At 39.8% G+C, this 17,614-nt stretch overlaps 1 protein-coding gene across 3 annotated transcripts in view; it reads left to right on the top strand.

Annotated features, from left to right (window-relative positions):
* Positions 1 to 5,992, top strand: part of RERG (RAS like estrogen regulated growth inhibitor) — a 107,156-nt gene extending 101,164 nt beyond the window's left edge. For all 3 annotated transcript variants that reach the window (XM_046904998.1, XM_416404.8, XM_004937961.5), the window contains one exon: positions 1,491 to 5,992. In XM_046904998.1, coding sequence (XP_046760954.1) covers positions 1,491 to 1,898 — 408 coding nt within the window. In that variant the 3' untranslated portion in view covers positions 1,899 to 5,992. The remainder of the gene's footprint in view (positions 1 to 1,490) is intronic.
* Positions 5,993 to 17,614: the final 11,622 nt, after the last annotated feature.

Raw genomic sequence — 17,614 nt, 5'->3', positions numbered from 1 at the left:
TGAACAGAGCTCTCCCTCCTCCCCCCATCACAAGCTTGCTGCCAGACTCAGTGTGCTAGATCCAGACCTTTCTGCAAGGGACCCTGCTTACAGTTTTGAAACACTAGAAGAACAAAGTCAGGGTTTACACTGGGATTAAAATTATTTCTGCTTCATTCCTTGACTCAGGGCCAACTGTATAGCGTGTTATTACTATTCAGAAAGCCGTAGTCTGTTTCTCCAGTCAAGTGATGAGGCTCAACAGCTTCTACCAATGATTCTCAACAAACTGTAGAACAGTTTTGTCTTAGCAAGGACCCCCTTCCTTTCAAAACATGGCAGGCATTCAAGCTGCACATTCCCATGCATTTGGTGTGCTGGGTATTCAGCAGAGGTTCAGGTTCAGCAGAGACCCTGTTCTGGTTGCCTGCTACCAGCCTGCCCACAACAGGCAGCCCATGACAGCTTGTCACAGTAGGTCTCTGTATTGGGCTTACTTGACAAGGTTTTGTTAGCAGTGGGGCCACAGGGGTGACCTCTGTGAGCAGAGCCCCATGTCACATCAGAGCTAGCCCCAGCTGTTCCAAAAGGGATCCTCTGCTGCCAGAGCTGAGATATAAGCAACAGTGGGTGTGCTCTGGGAGAGATTTAAGAAAGGGTTAAAACACTAATATACTGCAACTGGGAAAGAAGAGTGAAAAATGAGAGAGAAGCAGCCCTGCAGCCACCAAGGTCAGTGCAGGAGGAGGGCAGAAGGTGCTCCAAGCATGAAGCAGAAGTTCACTGCAGGCCATGGAGAGGAGCCCATGGTGGAGCAGGAGGTCTGCAGAGCTGCAGCCTATGGGGCACCATGATAGAGCATTGTGCTGCTAAAGGATGGGACCCATGGTACATAGCTGTGTTGGAGCAGTGCTTGGTGAGCTGCAGTCTATGGGAAGCCCAGGTAGGATTAGTTCAGGAAGGATGGCATCCCATGGGAGGGAGCCCACATGGAGCAGGGGCAGAGAGCAACTGTGAAGGAGAGGCAGAGATGGACTGACTGCAGCCCCCATTCCCTGGTGTTGCACATGGGGAGGAGGTAGAAGAGGGTGGATAGGGGGATGGTGGTTTTAATTTGCTGTGAGTTCTCAATGCGTTAGTCTGTTAGTAATAGGCAGTAAGTTATATTAATCTCCCTCTACTGAATCTTTTCTGTCCATGACAGAAAGGAGTGAGCAATCTCCTTGTCCTTATCTCAGTCCTCGAGCCCTTCTTCATCACATTTTCTCCACATATCCCATTGAGGACTGGAGGAGGAAGAGCAGTTGTGGTACAGTTTAGCTGCCCATCAGAGTGAAACTACCACAGTCTGCTATGCCATACAGTAAAGAGAGCAATGTGTGTAGAGTACAAAATCAGGCAGATGTACGTGGCTTTCCAGGCTGTGGGGAAGCAATGTCTGTCTGAATGAAGACCTGGTGTCTTTTTCAAAAATCATGTTCCTAACGCTGCTGTCTGTCTTTTCAAAACAGGAGGACGCTATTCAGAAAGAAGGACATGTGCGATGGGGTGAAGGCTTCGTCCTAGTCTACGACATCACAGACAGAGGCAGCTTTGAGGAAGTTCTACCACTCAAGAACTTGTTGGATGAAGTTAAAAAACCCAAAAATGTCACTCTGATCCTGGTGGGGAACAAAGCAGACTTGGATCACTCCAGGCAGGTCAGCACAGAGGAAGGTGAAAAGCTGGCCACAGAACTAGCATGTGCTTTTTATGAGTGCTCTGCTTGCACAGGAGAGGGCAACATTATGGAGGCCTTCTATGAGCTCTGTCGTGAGGTACGGCGTCGAAAGATGGTCCAGGGCAAGACTCGGAGACGAAGCTCCACCACGCACGTCAAGCAGGCTATTAATAAGATGCTTACCAAAATCAGCAGCTAAAAAGATGTGTACTAAGCCAGAAAAGCATTATAGAGCATATTAGCTTGTGGTAGGGACAAGGCAGGCAGAGCACATTTACTAAAAAATGGTCAAAGCTTTGCTATTAAAAAAATAGAAAACTGAAACCACACCACTTTTTGAGTAGCATGGAATCAGACTTCTTCCTGTTTCAAAATGTATTATAGCCACACTGCTTCGGGCTAACGTGGAAAAAACAAACAAACAAAAAAACTCCAAAGGACTAAGTGATTGTGGGGGTTGGCACTCAGAGAGTATTTTCAGCTTCTACAAGGCTGGCTCCAATCCCCTGCAAGTCAGTAGTGCCTAAACATCATTCCCAGCCAGCCAACTGCTCAGTAGCCACTTACTTGGAGAGTAAGACTCGGTCTTCAGTCCAGCAACAACCATCACAACTGGTAATCTCAAGGACTGAGGCTGCTGTATTGTACCAGAAGGTTCATCTGACACCTTTCACCAGCTCTAAATTGGCGCATTGTGTGCTTTTACTCCAAACAGTCCTTCCTTGTTGTTCTTTTGTCAGATCTATGAGCACCGATGTTCTTAGCGAGTTATGCAAAAAACACAGTAAAGGTCTTTTTAATGGAATGTTTAGCTAGCAAGACAAACATTTCAATGGAGCCGAAGTTCAGCTACTTTTTGAGATCCTCTAAAACTACAGAATTCATCAAGAAATAATCAGCTAGTCCAGTGGCATTTCAGCATTTCCTCCTTGAAGTACAGTACTGTACTTGGGGAAATGGGAGTGCATGCATTGGGAAATTAAACTTCAAAAATAACCACATTTCTGTTTATTTTGTTATGGGTAGTTTTTAGCTTTTGTTATAATTTTGTTTTGGATTTATTTCAATTCAGGTCATTTCCCTTACTCTGTCTTCTACTGAAGAAAAACTTAAACCATAGAAAGGCAATTGTTTGAATTCTGAGCCCAAATGTATGTAGGCTGCTCTGAAAGTATTGCCTCCTATTTTTTTTTTCCATGTAAAGCTACAAAAACTACAAAGAGCACAATAGCACTATTTGATAGAGAAAATTCTCAGCTACAAAACACTACTTTTCAACACAGTTAACACCATTGGCTGATTTATGCAGATGACTTGATAGAAACACTCTTCATTTCATGGTGTGACAGCTGTGCATGGCTGTCTGGAACATGGCTTGTCTTTCATGTCACTGTCACCCTTGCAGAAACGTGCCATCCACTGCATCACTGTGCTGACATCTACTGTTTGGTCTCCAGAAACATTCAGCAAGTGTCCATGAATGTCAGTTGGTGACATTTTTTCCACGTGAAGGAATTCAGTCACACACCTTTGCTTCATACACACTTCCATGTCAGATGCCATTGTGTCAGACTGCCCCTCTGCTGCCATCTGTCATATGGCAACAAAATGTAACAGAATACTGGTGGGAAGGTTCAGCCACTTTTGCCATACCACCAACATCCACCTCTGACATTGTGGCCAACGTAATAATATAAGTGGCATTACTATTGGAGCAGCCCTCATAAATCAGTTATGAATGGCTTTTGCCATATCAAAAGGCTATAATTTCCAGTTGTTTAACTTCCAGATGTTGCTTGAAGCACTCTGTGGTTTAAACCAGAACAGTTTTTTTGTGGTTTTATCTGGCATTTTCAAGTGAAAGTGCATTTTATCATATTTTTGGTTCCTGGGATAAAAGGCATCCAGTTTTGTTGTTTTTTTTTCTCCTGCTTCTCCCTCATGTCTTACATTGAAGCCAGCTATCAAGTTTTGCCCCTGTCTACTTGTCTTATTAACTGTAGTAGTGAAGTCTTCTAGAAGAAGTAAGAGATACAGGAACTAACTCTGAAGACTTTCAGACAGTGCTTGCCTCACCAATTATGTTGCATCCCTTTAGGCATCTTTGTGTGCAGCTCAAACTGACATCATGTAGAACCACAGCCAAAGGGTAGGGTGACAAATGAGATTATTAGCAGTACTTACTTCTGAAGAATAGCTCTTTTATAGCAACTGCTTACAACTTTATTCACCACTGCTTTGCACTTCATATGGTTGTTCACCTTTGTGAGAAAATAACACCGAAAGGCTATCAAATCCAATTTGCTCTAGATGTACAAGAGTGAGGATATCTGGTAGGACAGCACTTCATACAGTTGTAGGTAGCCATATAAACGATGGAACAGGAGAACCAAATCTGTATATCCCCACGGACAGATAAATGTCCCAAGTCAGGACTTCTCAAAGCACTGGCTTAAAGATGTTTACCAAAGTAATTAAAAATAAAGATTAAAAAGTCACCCAGTTTTCATCAATGAAAATCCCATTCAAATGTATACTGTATTTTTGCTGTTGTTTATTTTCTCTGTTTCCCCCATTGTAGATAGTGAAAATTCATTCCAGCCTTTCAGAATCAGTATCTCTATTTTGGTCCTCATATTCAGGCACGTTGCCAAACATCAGCTACGCACTCTGCAATTGAAACCACTGTGTGCTTTTGGGCAGGTGGTTTTGGCAACAGATTATATCACTGTCTCCATGACGCATTTGTTCCCAAACTATCAGTCATGCCCCTAACTGTTCTAAAATAAATAAATAAATACATAAAGAGGAAGAGAGGTTTAGCCAATGTAAGAGAGTAAGAGATTAATGCGCTGACAGTCATTAGCTGAAGGTCTGAACTTGCAGACGTGTATGTTACAGCGTTAGGAGAAAGAGTAAGCATTTGCAAGTTCAGGCACTAAATCAGTCTGTTATCTTTCAAATCAGTGCTGTTGCATGAATCTGCAGCAAACAAAATCCTTACCTGCAATCCCATAGGAACGCAGCTGATGAGGAGAGTCATCATGTTGGTATTCTAAGCAATGATTTATCCCTCTCTAAGACAACATCAACAGCTCTTTTCTCTGAAATCCTGTCTTAGATTTCAGAGTAGAGAAGCATTTAAAATAAAAAATAAAATAAAATAAAAAAAAAGTAATACATGAATTACAAGAGAAAATAAAGAAACCATATTTGTATTAAGAGAATCGAAGGGAAGGAAAGTCTAAGGTACAGCCATAATACTTTCCAAAAGAATCCCAGCAAATTATATCTTCTTTATAGCATTATGGGGAAGTTATAAAATCTTCATGAAAGAAAATATTCCACTGTGCAAACATTACTTGTTACATAAAGAACCTCTAATAAAAATAGTAACATTCCTTTGCAAAGACTGAATTTGGAAACTGCCGAACATGATAAACATTCAGTCAGAAAGGAGGCTGCTATTTTATGACCTTTCCTCCCACACAAATACAAATTTCTTTACTTAATTGCTCATTTATTTTATTTTCTCGGTGTAATAGGCTGCTTGACAAGCCAATTATAATAGAGTATATTATAATCTATCGATACATACTACATAGTATTAAACGCAATTTGACCTACTGTTCCTCACAATGTAGCAACATATTATTGGCTATGCTATAAATGTGTCATATTTCTACAGTGTGCAAATTGACCCCAAAGTGCCCAAGCACTGGAAAGAGCAAATGCAACATGAATTTGCATTCAGTAGCCATTTTGCAGCAGATATCAACAGCTTAAATTCTGTTTTTAATGCTGCTATTTACATATACAATGCTAACAATCAGCTCCTCTCCTCTGCCCTTCCCATTTCTGCAGAGGGAGGACAGGAAGGAAGAAAAACAAAAAGGGGGAGGAAAGGTGAAATGGACACTTGTTACCTACAACAAGTTGATTGTCATTTATGAAGTTTTTAAATATTTATCTTCAATTGATGAAGAGTTAGTCATGCCCATGTTGCAAGACCTGGATCAGGAACCAAGACTTCCCTAGAACTTTGAGAATCTTCATATCTGAGGGTTCGGTGCAACCAAGGATGGAAGTGAGGGTCAGCCATTGAATTTGCACCTGGATCCAGACACGTTGTCCCCAAACCTGGGGATGGTTGCATCTGGCAGTTTGCTACAAGGCTAGTTGATTTTTATATATATAATGATCTGTATGCATTTTTACATTAAAAATATGAAAGCTTGTGCTTGTAGATAATATATAAAAAAATAAAAATAAAAATGTGCTGTCTGTACTGAACTCTTACGCATTTGTTTTCTGTTAGTTATCTGCAAAACGCTGTCGTATAGCTTTTAAGTGATCGGTTCCAGAATTCCTGATTCAGGGTTTTTATCCTTTATCTTAGGAAAACAAACAGTGAATTTTGCCTGAATAAGCACTACAGAATTTGGCTGCTAAGCCTAGAATCAAGAAGTCAAACAGAATCTACAGTAAAACACAGCCCAGAGAAGCTATGGATGCCCCATCTCTGGAGACATTCAAGGCCAGGTTGGATGGGGCCCTGGGCAGCCTGAGCTGCTGGGTGGCAGCCCTGCCCATGACAGGGGCTTGGAAATGAATGGTCTTTAAGGTCCCTTCTAACCCAAGCCATTTTATGGTAACCAATTCAAAGCTGATCAAAAGTGGTACAGTGCCACAGTTATTAAATGACCTCAGTGAAGCACACTGGAAACTCTCTTTCAAACTCATGCTGACTAAATAACATGGGTCTTTATCCCAAGCTTCTCAGGTAAAATCCCAGGATTAGAGGTGTGGGAGATTTATGCCACAGATTTGGATGCAGCCAAACACCTGCCAACAGCTGTGCTCATTTTCCAAGGATGAACACAATCTCTTGTCATTCTGAAGAGAAGGTACATTATAAGTACCTTATATAAGGTACAGTAACCAATCACACAAAGATTGGGTACTAAGCTATAGTGGAGAAAGCCTCATCACAGCGATGGAGAACTAGCAGTAAATCACTTCCTTGTTTTCTCCAAACCTGGGCCAACGAAGTAATCCAAAGCTTGATCTTGAATAGGTGAATTGCAGCAAGGGTGTAAGCATGCCACCTCTGACAGAGCAGTGTGTGATATCCAGATGCAGGATCTATGAGTTGAGGTGAAGACTCCCCAAGCTACATAAGGCATTTTTCCACTCTTAGCCTCAATAGCACTGCAAAGCAGCTCTGAGTTATGTCAAGCTGCACTGTAACTTGCTTCAGTTAAAGTAATGCAAAGTAGATGCAGTCACAATGGCTATATATAAGCAGTGCTTGGGATTCCTTTTATCTTAGTTTTAACGTCTCAAACTATTTGCATATCTTGACAAGAAAAGAAAAATGGAGGCTTTAATTAAAAAGAGTTCCTTGGCAGTTTGATGTATCTGCCTTTATGTTCTTTGAAAAATGAAATATATGATGAAAACAGTGTCATCTTAGAAACCCTGATGTTACTCACTTTGGTTCCATTACAGACACAAGGCACTAATTACTGCAGGGTTATGACAATACAGAGCAGCAGCTTGTCACCCCTTACTTTGCAAGGTTACCAGGAGGCGATAATGATGGTCTGTGTGAGGCTGGTTCAGCCTGCTCTCTGTAAACACATTTGCACAGGAGAAAAGCTGTTAGCACAGCTCACACCAGAGACAGTCCAAGTTCCTGGGGCAGGACTCCAGTGACGCTAGAGACTGAAACCACGGATAGACCAGGACTCAGTTCACAGCCTTGGTGGCCAACACATGGAGAAAACACAGCCAGCCTGGCTCCTGCTCTTGCAAAATGTCTCCTTCATTTCTAATCCACTGTACAATGGTAGGAAATTCAGAGGTAAGTTCACACTGCTGACAGACATTTAATAAATCAGAGAATAGGATGGAAGTTGATCTCCTGACTTTTTTGGACTGGTCTCTTTCACCTCTGCTAGATTTTCCAAAGCAGAAGTAGTTTTGTGTTGTTTTTCCAATGTCATCATCCTAATATAAGATCTTTTATATGGTAGGTGTCCATGTACTCTGGTATTCGGGGATGTTGTGTGGACAAAGAGGCTGTGTAACAGCTCAGAGGTTTCTCTTGCAGGAATGCAGTATTTACATATACCTCTGGATGTGAATTCTTAAAGCTGAACACAGCTGTTCTGAAGAGCTGGAAAGCTGTTTTTGTTGATAAGGGATCGTCTCACAGATAAAGCATAGACCTGTTTGTCAGCTACTGGAACAGGCTGCCCAGAGTGGCTGTGGATGCCCCATCCCTGGAGGTGTTCAAGGCCAGGCTGGATGGGGTCCTGGACAGCCTGATCTAGTGTTAGATATGGAGGTTGGCAGCCCTGCCTGTGGCAGGCTGGTTGAAGATTCATGATCCTTGAGGTCCCTTCCAACCCGGGCCATTCTGTGATTCTATGATGATTCTATGATCCAATCTATACTTTTTTTTTTTTTTCAATTATATATCTACAAATAATTCTATATAAATTAGATACTCATATATATATATAGATTTAGTACACTAACACTGTAATAAAATAGGTGATCATGAGTTTTAGATTTTTTTTTATTTTGCAAGTCTAACTGGAAAGAAACGAAACTATTATTATGATGTAACAGACATTACTAAGTCTGGAATTTGCAATTAATGCCTGCTTTATTTTTATAAAGTTTCAAGATTGTTCAGTATTTCAGTTAGTTTTTAAGCTATGGGAAATATAACATTTCTGAATAACTTTACTCAGTATTGCTATAGCTGTCTTATTCATGAGTCACTTTCAACAGAATCAGCTGCAAACATAGAAGCACAGTCTTTCCTGAAATCTTAACAACTGAAGCATAAGAGAATATATTGAGTTGTGCAAGATAAATATTGGACCAAGAAGCTCTCAAATTCTGGATATGCCATCAAAGAACATTTATACTGCTGCTACAATATTTCCCCCAAAATTACATTTGAGTATAAGAACTCAGGGTTGTCAGAGTGAAGAGCATGTACCTTCAATGCAATAATTAAACAAGTAATGTTTTCTGATATCAGTAAGAAGTTCAGTCACTGAGAGGGTTCACTGCTGCAAGGAGACGTGATGTCTCCTACACACAGATCTGGCATTCTATATCAACATTCCATTTTATTCACTTGGTTTTAAGCTGCTCATCACTTTTACAGGTGAGAACTGCATAACTACGAGCTTAATTTGACGTCCAAGAAAATCAGTTGTTAACCCCCAAATCTCTCACAGTACTCATTCCTTAACTGCCAAGAGCAGCAATAGAGCAGTGAGCAAGTTTTTGTAACAAACAGAGAAAACATCAAAATTATATCCTCTAAGCTCCTTTTTCTTTTCAATAAAGGAGGAAACTGGCTATAGAAAAAGTGAATCCATTGTCTGAAGCCATCATGATGGCTTGTAAAATGCCAGCAACAGAATACAGCAGCTCAGTCTTCCATTTCTGCTTTCAAAAGCCCAGAAAATTCATTTGGAGCTTTAATTTCCATTCAGTTTCTGCTTGGAGAGAAACAAACAAGCAAAAAGCAGCTTTAAAAATAAAACCAACATGTTTCTTTCTTTTCTTAGGTTTTCTCTGTGCTGAGCTTCATCTATTTTCTATTGTCCCACAGATAACTCCAAATCTATCCTTCTGACTTGAAGTTATAGAGATCTGTTTGCCTGGTCCACACAAAAGCCTTTGACAGAATACTGAGGATATACACGCGGTATCCAAAAATCTTGTATCTCATAAGGATATACATAATATCAACCAGGTTTATACAAGGATTCCACTCAATTTAGTGCGAATCTAGGACAGAGGTTTGTATCCACGCCAAGTTATTTCATTTTCACACTCCAAAACTGGGGTATATTTCCCCTTGTTGGAGTACTATTCAAACCAAAGCAGTGAGTGCTGTTAACAATATTAAATACACATCGTTCTGGTGTGCCAAAATATATTTAACACAAATCCATAAACAAAATAATGGTAAGTCTATGCGATCTGCTAAAAGCAAACAAATGTTGGAAAAGTTCTACAAATACTTTATCTTTTCGTAGCCACGTGAGTTGCCTTTTCTTCATTTCTCTGTTTTTCATTATTCGAAATAACCATAATAAATGTGAAAAGCCTGCAACTTCCTTTGGGACTTTCTCAGAAGGACATCACTTCTTTGGTGTGCAGCTAAAATATTGCTAATAAACACAATGAGAAGCATTTTAGGAATGGTATCAGAAATACGAGAAGTAATTTTAGAGAATGACGAAGGTAAGGGTAAGATCTTCAGACTTCCTAGAAAAGAAACTAATTAAAGCTCCCCGAAGGACTCTGACATTTATTCATAGTGATGAGATGCTATTTAATCTCAGATTCTTTTGAAATAATTATTACTGCAGGGAGAAGAGATGGATGAGATAGGATGTTCTGAGTAGCAAGCCATCAGGCGTTCACTTCTAGGCTGACTGTGTTATTGTTCTGAAGCAAAAGGTGAGTTATCAGCCTGGCATCAGAATCTTCCCACTGTAAACTAGTGCCATGCCACATTGTTCAAACTGATGTCACTAGAAAACAGAGCTTGCAACTGAAAGGTCACAGTGAGATGCAATGAGCCTTATGGGTCCCTTCCAACTTGGGATAGTCTATGATTCCATGATTCCAAATTTACCATCATAGCTTTTTAGCATTCTGAGGGCTTTTAGGGATGGCCCAGGACAGAAAACCAGAAGTTACCAAACATGTCAGTAACATGACACAGCAAGGATGTTCTGCTACACTCTGCCCATGTGTTGGCCCAAATTTTCACCAGCAAACTCCAGGTCTTTGTCCTTTTTAGCAAAAATCTTCCTACAAATATCTGATGCAAAAAGTTAACAACTGTTGAGTGTTTTCCATTTTTTTAACTGAAACATTTAGAAAGAGCAATCCCACTGCATTTTACTTTAGGTGTTATTGTCATGAGCTCAGTGAAAATACCTAAATAGCTGTTTAAGACAGCTATTTCTCACAAAGATGTTAAAAAGAAAATATGTACAAGACAGCCATTCTGACCCTTCCTGTGAGCTCATTCAGTATGCCCTGTGTTCTCTTGGTCAGCAGCCACAAACCACAGGGTCTGTGGGAGGTAGTCTCTATACTTTGCTGAGAAACATTAATACTTCAGAGTCTAGCTCCTGCCAGGCCCCTTGCTTTGCATTGGTATGCACAACTCCTCCCTCCTGAAATCTCTTTTTTAGTCTCATTACTAGACCTCCTATTCTCTTGTCAGGCCTCTGCTCTTGTTTCCTCCCTCACCTCATGTCTATGTAAAACTCTTCCACGGCACTCCCTTCTGTCAATGCCTGACTTGGTCGGTGCCTTCTTTTAATGACTAAATTATTATCCCATTATCCCAACCTATTATTCAGAAAAGTCAGTGAGGCCCTGATCAACTCCATGAGTAGGCTTAGGCACGTCCTCATACCCTTGTTGTATATACTCCATGTTTGCTTCCTGCAAACAGAGCCTTCCCCAAGCACTTCTGCCTCTCTTGCTCCAAAGCTACAGAATGCTGCCCGGTGGCTTGGAATATGAGTATGAATACCCAGTATGAATAAAATATGCCATGAAAACAGAGCAAATCTTTTAGCTCTGTAAGTTAGCATGGGTCCATCAAACTCTGCTATTTAAGATTACTTGCTACTCTGTCCCAAATCCTCTGCAAGGCTTAATATGTGTTTCTTTTACAATTAAGTGTGTCAGTCTAGGTTTTAATGCTATAGTGCTAGGTTACTGCTGGAAACAATGTGCAAATAGAGGGAAAATGATGGGATTTAATCCAGCTGCTCCCAAACTTCTGTTCAGTACAGCTCTTTTTCTCAGAAATTCTCATGAACTCCAATAAATTTTTATTAAGGTAATTGCTTTATTAAAATAGCTGCAAAGAGCACGTCATAGTCTCACAGATTGCATGAGTAGTTTGAGGTTAGTAATGGCTGGTTTTCTCAATTTTCTAGAGTTAAGGATGAGTATAAGAGTTCTCAAATCAAGGAAAAAACAATTCCAAATATCTTTTAATATTATTTTAAGAGTCAGAGGATTAACATTTTTTCCCTCATTATCCTGAAACAACTCCTTTAAGGTAAAGGAAGCTATGAAGACTTGTTAGAATGCATGTAATTTAACTTAACTTGCAGGAAGACTTAGTGAAATGCAGAGGTCAAATCCAACATAATGCTCTGACAGCTTCTACCATTCTCACAGTGACTGGGAATTAAAAAGAGCGCGTAGTTCAGTACACACACTTCCAAAACAGTCAGTACATTTCAGATGGAAAAAAGTCACATGCTTTAGCTTCCCTGGGTTGTTCCTTCTGCCTGTCTAGCCCAGGTCTTAATTCAGAAAATAACGTCTATATTGTCCAAAGGTCATTTACATCCATTCACACATTTGAATGCCTGTTTCCCATCTAGGTGGCATAGGGCTCTGCCTCACTCTCTCCTTACTTGGGGATCCAGCAGGGAAAGTTCACTGCAGACCCCTTCATCATCCTTCTTAGCATAGCCAATGCTTTCTTGTTCCTGCTTCAAGGCTGGGCTCCCCACGTCACTTGTCACCAAGAGAGAAGTGGAACAGCACCTTGAGGCTCCTAAGACACATTTCACAGAACCAGTCACTGGTTCTGCCTCAAGGAAAAGTCCCTGATGCAAACACTTTCTGAGAAGCAGCACACCACCTAGGAGGGGTTTGCAAGCCTCAGATTCACAGCATCCCAGGACTTTCATGTGGCTTGATGAGACATGTACTTGGCCACACCATTCAGCTGACCAGCAACTCCAGCTGCAGATGACGACTCTTCATCTATCATCTGTATTTGATTTACAGTCACAGCATGTGTTTCAGCTTAGAGGCAGAAAGGCTCTGCACTTTTCACACATAGGTCTTCGTGGAATTGATCCAGTTGCTTCTGTGACCCAATCCGAACTTTGAACACAAAAAGCCCAAAGTGCGGTGTTTTCAACATGCAATTATTGTGTATGTGAAGCTCCAAGAATGAAATAAGCTGCTTCTAATTATGTGAACTGAATGCGTGTCAATGGCAAACTTCAGTAGTACTCAGGGAGTTTTCAGAAACTCCCAGAGAACAGTGAATGTATCATTAAGACTGTTGAGAAGAATTTTTTCTGATTTTTTTTTCCTTTCAAAGATATACAGCTGGGCAGGACTGGAACACACAGCAGCTCATAAGGACCAGCACCAAGACAAAGTACAGTTTTCAGACTGCGCCTTTTTGACGCTGAGCAAACTAGGTAAGAACTGTTTCAGAGTTCACTGAAATCAACAAAAAGCATTCTCCGTACGTTTTCAGCACCTTTGGGATCTGAATCTTTATCCTCACAATTTTGCTCCTTTAACTGGGTACAAGGGATAAATAAGCTGATTCCTAATATCCCTTTCTATATTTCTATGGCATACCATGGTGAATACACACTTAGCTCCTGGCACAGTGAGAACTTGAACTCCACATCTGGGATACAGCAGGCAGTAAGATTAAAAGTGAATACTGATCATCACATCGAAAAGTCATTGTCAATCCATCCCAGACTAGTCATGACTGAGGCTAATTGTCAATCTAATTGTTCAACTGTCTTAAAAGAATTGCTGGCTTTATATTATTAGTGGATAGGCAGTGATTTGCCAAAGCTGTCACTAAGTCCATACAAGAACAGCTTCCTATCATTCCCATGACAATGGTGTCTTCCTGATACCACTAATTTCCTGGATGTAAAAAAAAAAAAAAAAAAAAAAAAAAATCTTAAAGATAAATCTTTCATTATCACAGGCTTTAACTCAGAAAGAGATAATATATGTATGCATTAAACCACACAGTAAAACTGTCAAGATGATTCATACGATCACCAAGGTTGGAAAAGACCTCTAAGATCATCCAGTCCAACCATTCACCACAGTGATTTACCTACATGAAGATGCTTGTTCAGAAGTAACCACAAATTTCCTCCAATTTTATTAATTAAAATTTTTCAAGATCATTACCAACAATGCTAGATTATTATTTTTTTTGGAGGGGGTGAGAGGAGGGATGCATTAAGTCATTAAAGGTTTCTTGTTAAAAAAAAAAATAAAAATAAAAACATAAACAAAAGAACTTCTTGCATTTGTTCCTCCTTGTTCAAACACCCTGAAGACAGATCCACACTGCAGACATTTCCAGCTTTCAGGCACAGCAGAGTAGGAACTAAAAATGACATGCTCAGTCATTCTTTCAGAGCAATCACATTCTTTTTTAAAACTCATTGATAACCTTTTAATCAAGTAAAACAACAAAAGTTACCAGCACTGATTTCAAAGGCTTTGATAGCTCACACTGAGCCACTTTTCCCCAAAGTCTGCCTCCATCTTGGGACCATCAACCCATCTTGCACTCTTCTAACTCAACTAATGACACCATTTACTTTCTTCCTCTACCCCTCTGTGTAGGTAACTTCTTTCAGAAAAAAACCACCTTCTTTGCCAAGTTGACAACATTTATTTCCTAGATACTTACCAGAAGAGTTCAAAATTTTTTACTTAATCTCTCATCTCCAAAGATGATTTACTTTCTCTTCCATATATTCTGCCCAGTGCCAAGCAATTTGTTAACACCAGATAGGATTAGAGTAGTGATACTTGGCACACTTCACATTTTGGCTTTTATGCGGAGAAAATTCTAAAATAAAATCTCCCTGTTGCTTGTTACTTCACTTTTCATCCGGAGAATTTTCCTATGGTGGTACCATGCATGAATTTGCATCATTGCATTAGGACTTTACTTATTCTCATTCACAACAAGGAGACTTTATCATAGAAAGGACTGCAGAAAAGGATAGCACCATAACGAGCGTCTCCTTAGCAGTATAAGTTGAAAAGGTTTGAGCAGATAGAAAAGGCAAGTTGTATTTTTATTTACAATATCAGCTTTTTCTGATAAATGGGAAAGGTAAAAGCATGCAAACCTTATTGTATGCAGCCATTAACTTTGCTTCTTCTCCTCCTGCAATTGTTTCTTGTCAATAGGAAATCACTTACCCATTCTTTAAGGATCACTTTCTACTATGCTTAATATGATTTCCTACTCATGCAAACTTATTTCATACTTTTGGGAAAAAAAAATAATTAACTGGTGGTGGGATGAGGGCATGACAATTCCATTTTAAAATATAGTATACTGAATGTAAGCTTTGTAGCTTTCTCACTGAGATCACAGTTGTTACAATGTTTGTGGGTTTTTTTTTCTCCTGTCCCGGATGTTTACCCTAGAAATCTCCCAGATGTGATGCTGTACATATAGAACAGAAAATACACCCAAGAGCTGCTGTCATTTCTTTGTACTAGTTGGAAGTCATTTTGAATTGGGTCCACAAATTCACCAATTTGTGAAATCATAAGAGTGAGTACAGTGGTGGCTTTTTTTTTTCCCCATACAGTGACTGATGTTTCTTTTTTTTAATTCACAGATATAGTATGATCTAGTACAGGAACTACTCCAGTGATGGTTTACAGGGACATTATCTCAGCAGAAGGGAATGGACCACTATTTGAGTTCATCTAAACCCACACAGAAACATTAAGAGCTGAATCTAAGAACTGAAAGTCTGCCTTGGGCTCTGCTAGATAACTCCTGGCATCAGGCTCTGATTGCTCATTTGATGAGAAAAGACTGCAACACTAATTGACCCCATCAGGATTCCTGAGCCTTAATTTATTAATGGAGCTGACTCACTTGTTTCATGTACACCTCAATCACATCCTCTGACATCTGCTATTTATTGAAAATGGGCTCTTTCCGTCCAGGGAATTTTACCCTAGACGGCTGAGACTACATAGCTATTACACATTGAAAAGAGACTACTCAAGCAGATCCAGACTGTTAGGATGAAGAAACCATAATTGGAGACAGTATGGTTTGCTGCTGTGTTTCTCAACCACAGAGCTAGGTCACCAGAGGTGAAGGTAAATGTGTCTGTGTTGTAGTTACTCTGGCAGCTCTTTGCAGTACACAAGGCCTTGAAAATTTTACTAGACAATAAAAGAAAGATAAACATAGTTCCTTCCAATCACTCTTCAAAGTTGGGCTTTCTTAACTCATTAAATCCCACAGAAAACTTTACCACAAACTTGTCTCCACTCTCACTTTTCCTCCCTGTGTAGCCCTTCTATTATAAATGTGAAAATACAGTGACATTTTTGGATCATTAGTAGGAGATAACTAGCTAATAAGAGGGAAAGAAAAGATGAAACCCAATACATTGCTGTGTATAAATTCTGGACACTCTACAGATCAGTTCTGGAGTCTTTTTCCTACTATTTGACTTCAGTAAAGTCACTTCAGCTTTCCCTGAGCCTGTTTTTTCTTTGTAAATGGGAGAAATGACATATTTACTTTTTGAGATTCAAACGTATAATACATTTAATGACAGGTTAGAAGCACTGATCAGAGCAACCCAGCAAAGACAAGAACTGTGCCAAAAAGAAATGGTGGATTATAACTAGAAGAGTGACAACTTCAAATATGTGCTTAACCACAGATCTTGTTTGACAGATGTTTTTTTTTTCAGAAAATGTTCATTTTATGACACTATTGTAAATTGAATAACCTGAATTTAAGATACTCACCCAAAAGAATCCCTATGACTTTGGCACTTCTTGGTGCAGAACTCTCCTCACAGGTAGTTTTACTATGATTGCATTTTTAAGATAATAGAGTAACGTGCCAATGCTTTGATATGTGATGAAGCAGAATTTACAAGAACTTCTATGTTGAATATTTTCTAAAGAAAGCAGTATGAAGAACTATGGCTTAAAGAAGACGCTGACATAATCAGCTGTAGCTCTTGAATCTCAAAATAACAATGAACAGAATCTTTGGGGACAGCATTCTCTGTGTTGTAAATGCACTGAGGTCCAGTTTGCTGAACATTCAGAATTTGGACAGAAACATGTTATTGAATAATGCATGGGTTAGTGACTTAGTGAAGGTTTTCCATCAGTGCAAGGACTACGTACAGAGTGCTCTTGTGTCCATCTGGTAGCAAAGTGCCTAAAGAAATAAAGGAATCTAGAGATGATGATGTTTCTGTTCCAAAACCTCTTTGCTTTTATTTTATTATTGTTAAAAAAGCATTCAGAACTGTGGAAAGAAGATGGAATACAAGTTCCAAACTTCACAGCTGGAACATATATCTCCCATGAGGTGATCTGAAACACTAGGTCTGAATATCCCTCTAATTTGGATGTTATTCAGACTTAAATTCTGTAGCAAGACCCAGACTGAGTTAAACTGATGTCTAGATTCATGTGACAGTAAACATGTAAACTAAGCTGAGTTCGAAGTCCAGGTCAGAAAATTTCCACAGTCCCAACATAAGCAACTCCTTCACTTTGAGAAACTCTGATGGGTATTACGTACTGCTGAAGTACAGAGAGATAAAAGAATCATGATTAGGGTCAACAGGCCTATTCCTGATTTTAAGAAAAAGGCTTTAGAAGGAGTGCAGAGAAGGCAAGCCCCAAAGAAAATAATTAGTCAAGCAAAAACATTTATACTGGATTGTGGGAACAACCTGAAATGATTTTCCCTTTGGGACTTCAGTTGCAGAGGCTTTGCCGGCTATCCCAGAAACTCTTACTGTCTTTGAATCATGAAGCTCCACAGCTGCCTTCTGGGAAGAAAACTACTAGAACTAGGGGAGAGTGAACCACAGGGAGGAGGAAGGTGGCTTAAAAGCCTGCTTGTAGTAGAGAAGGTCATCTTACGTAGGAAATCACAATGGAGGTCAGCAGACCATTTTAATTCAAATCCTGCTACTTTCTGGAAATAAGATATCACAGTAGATGAAGATTAGCAACAAGAGATAATGAAGCTCTGCA

Source organism: Gallus gallus, chromosome 1, assembly GCF_016699485.2.
Source record: "Gallus gallus isolate bGalGal1 chromosome 1, bGalGal1.mat.broiler.GRCg7b, whole genome shotgun sequence".
Taxonomy (NCBI): domain Eukaryota; kingdom Metazoa; phylum Chordata; class Aves; order Galliformes; family Phasianidae; genus Gallus; species Gallus gallus.
Note: the sequence above shows the minus strand (reverse complement) of the source record. Positions and strands in the feature narration are given on the sequence as shown.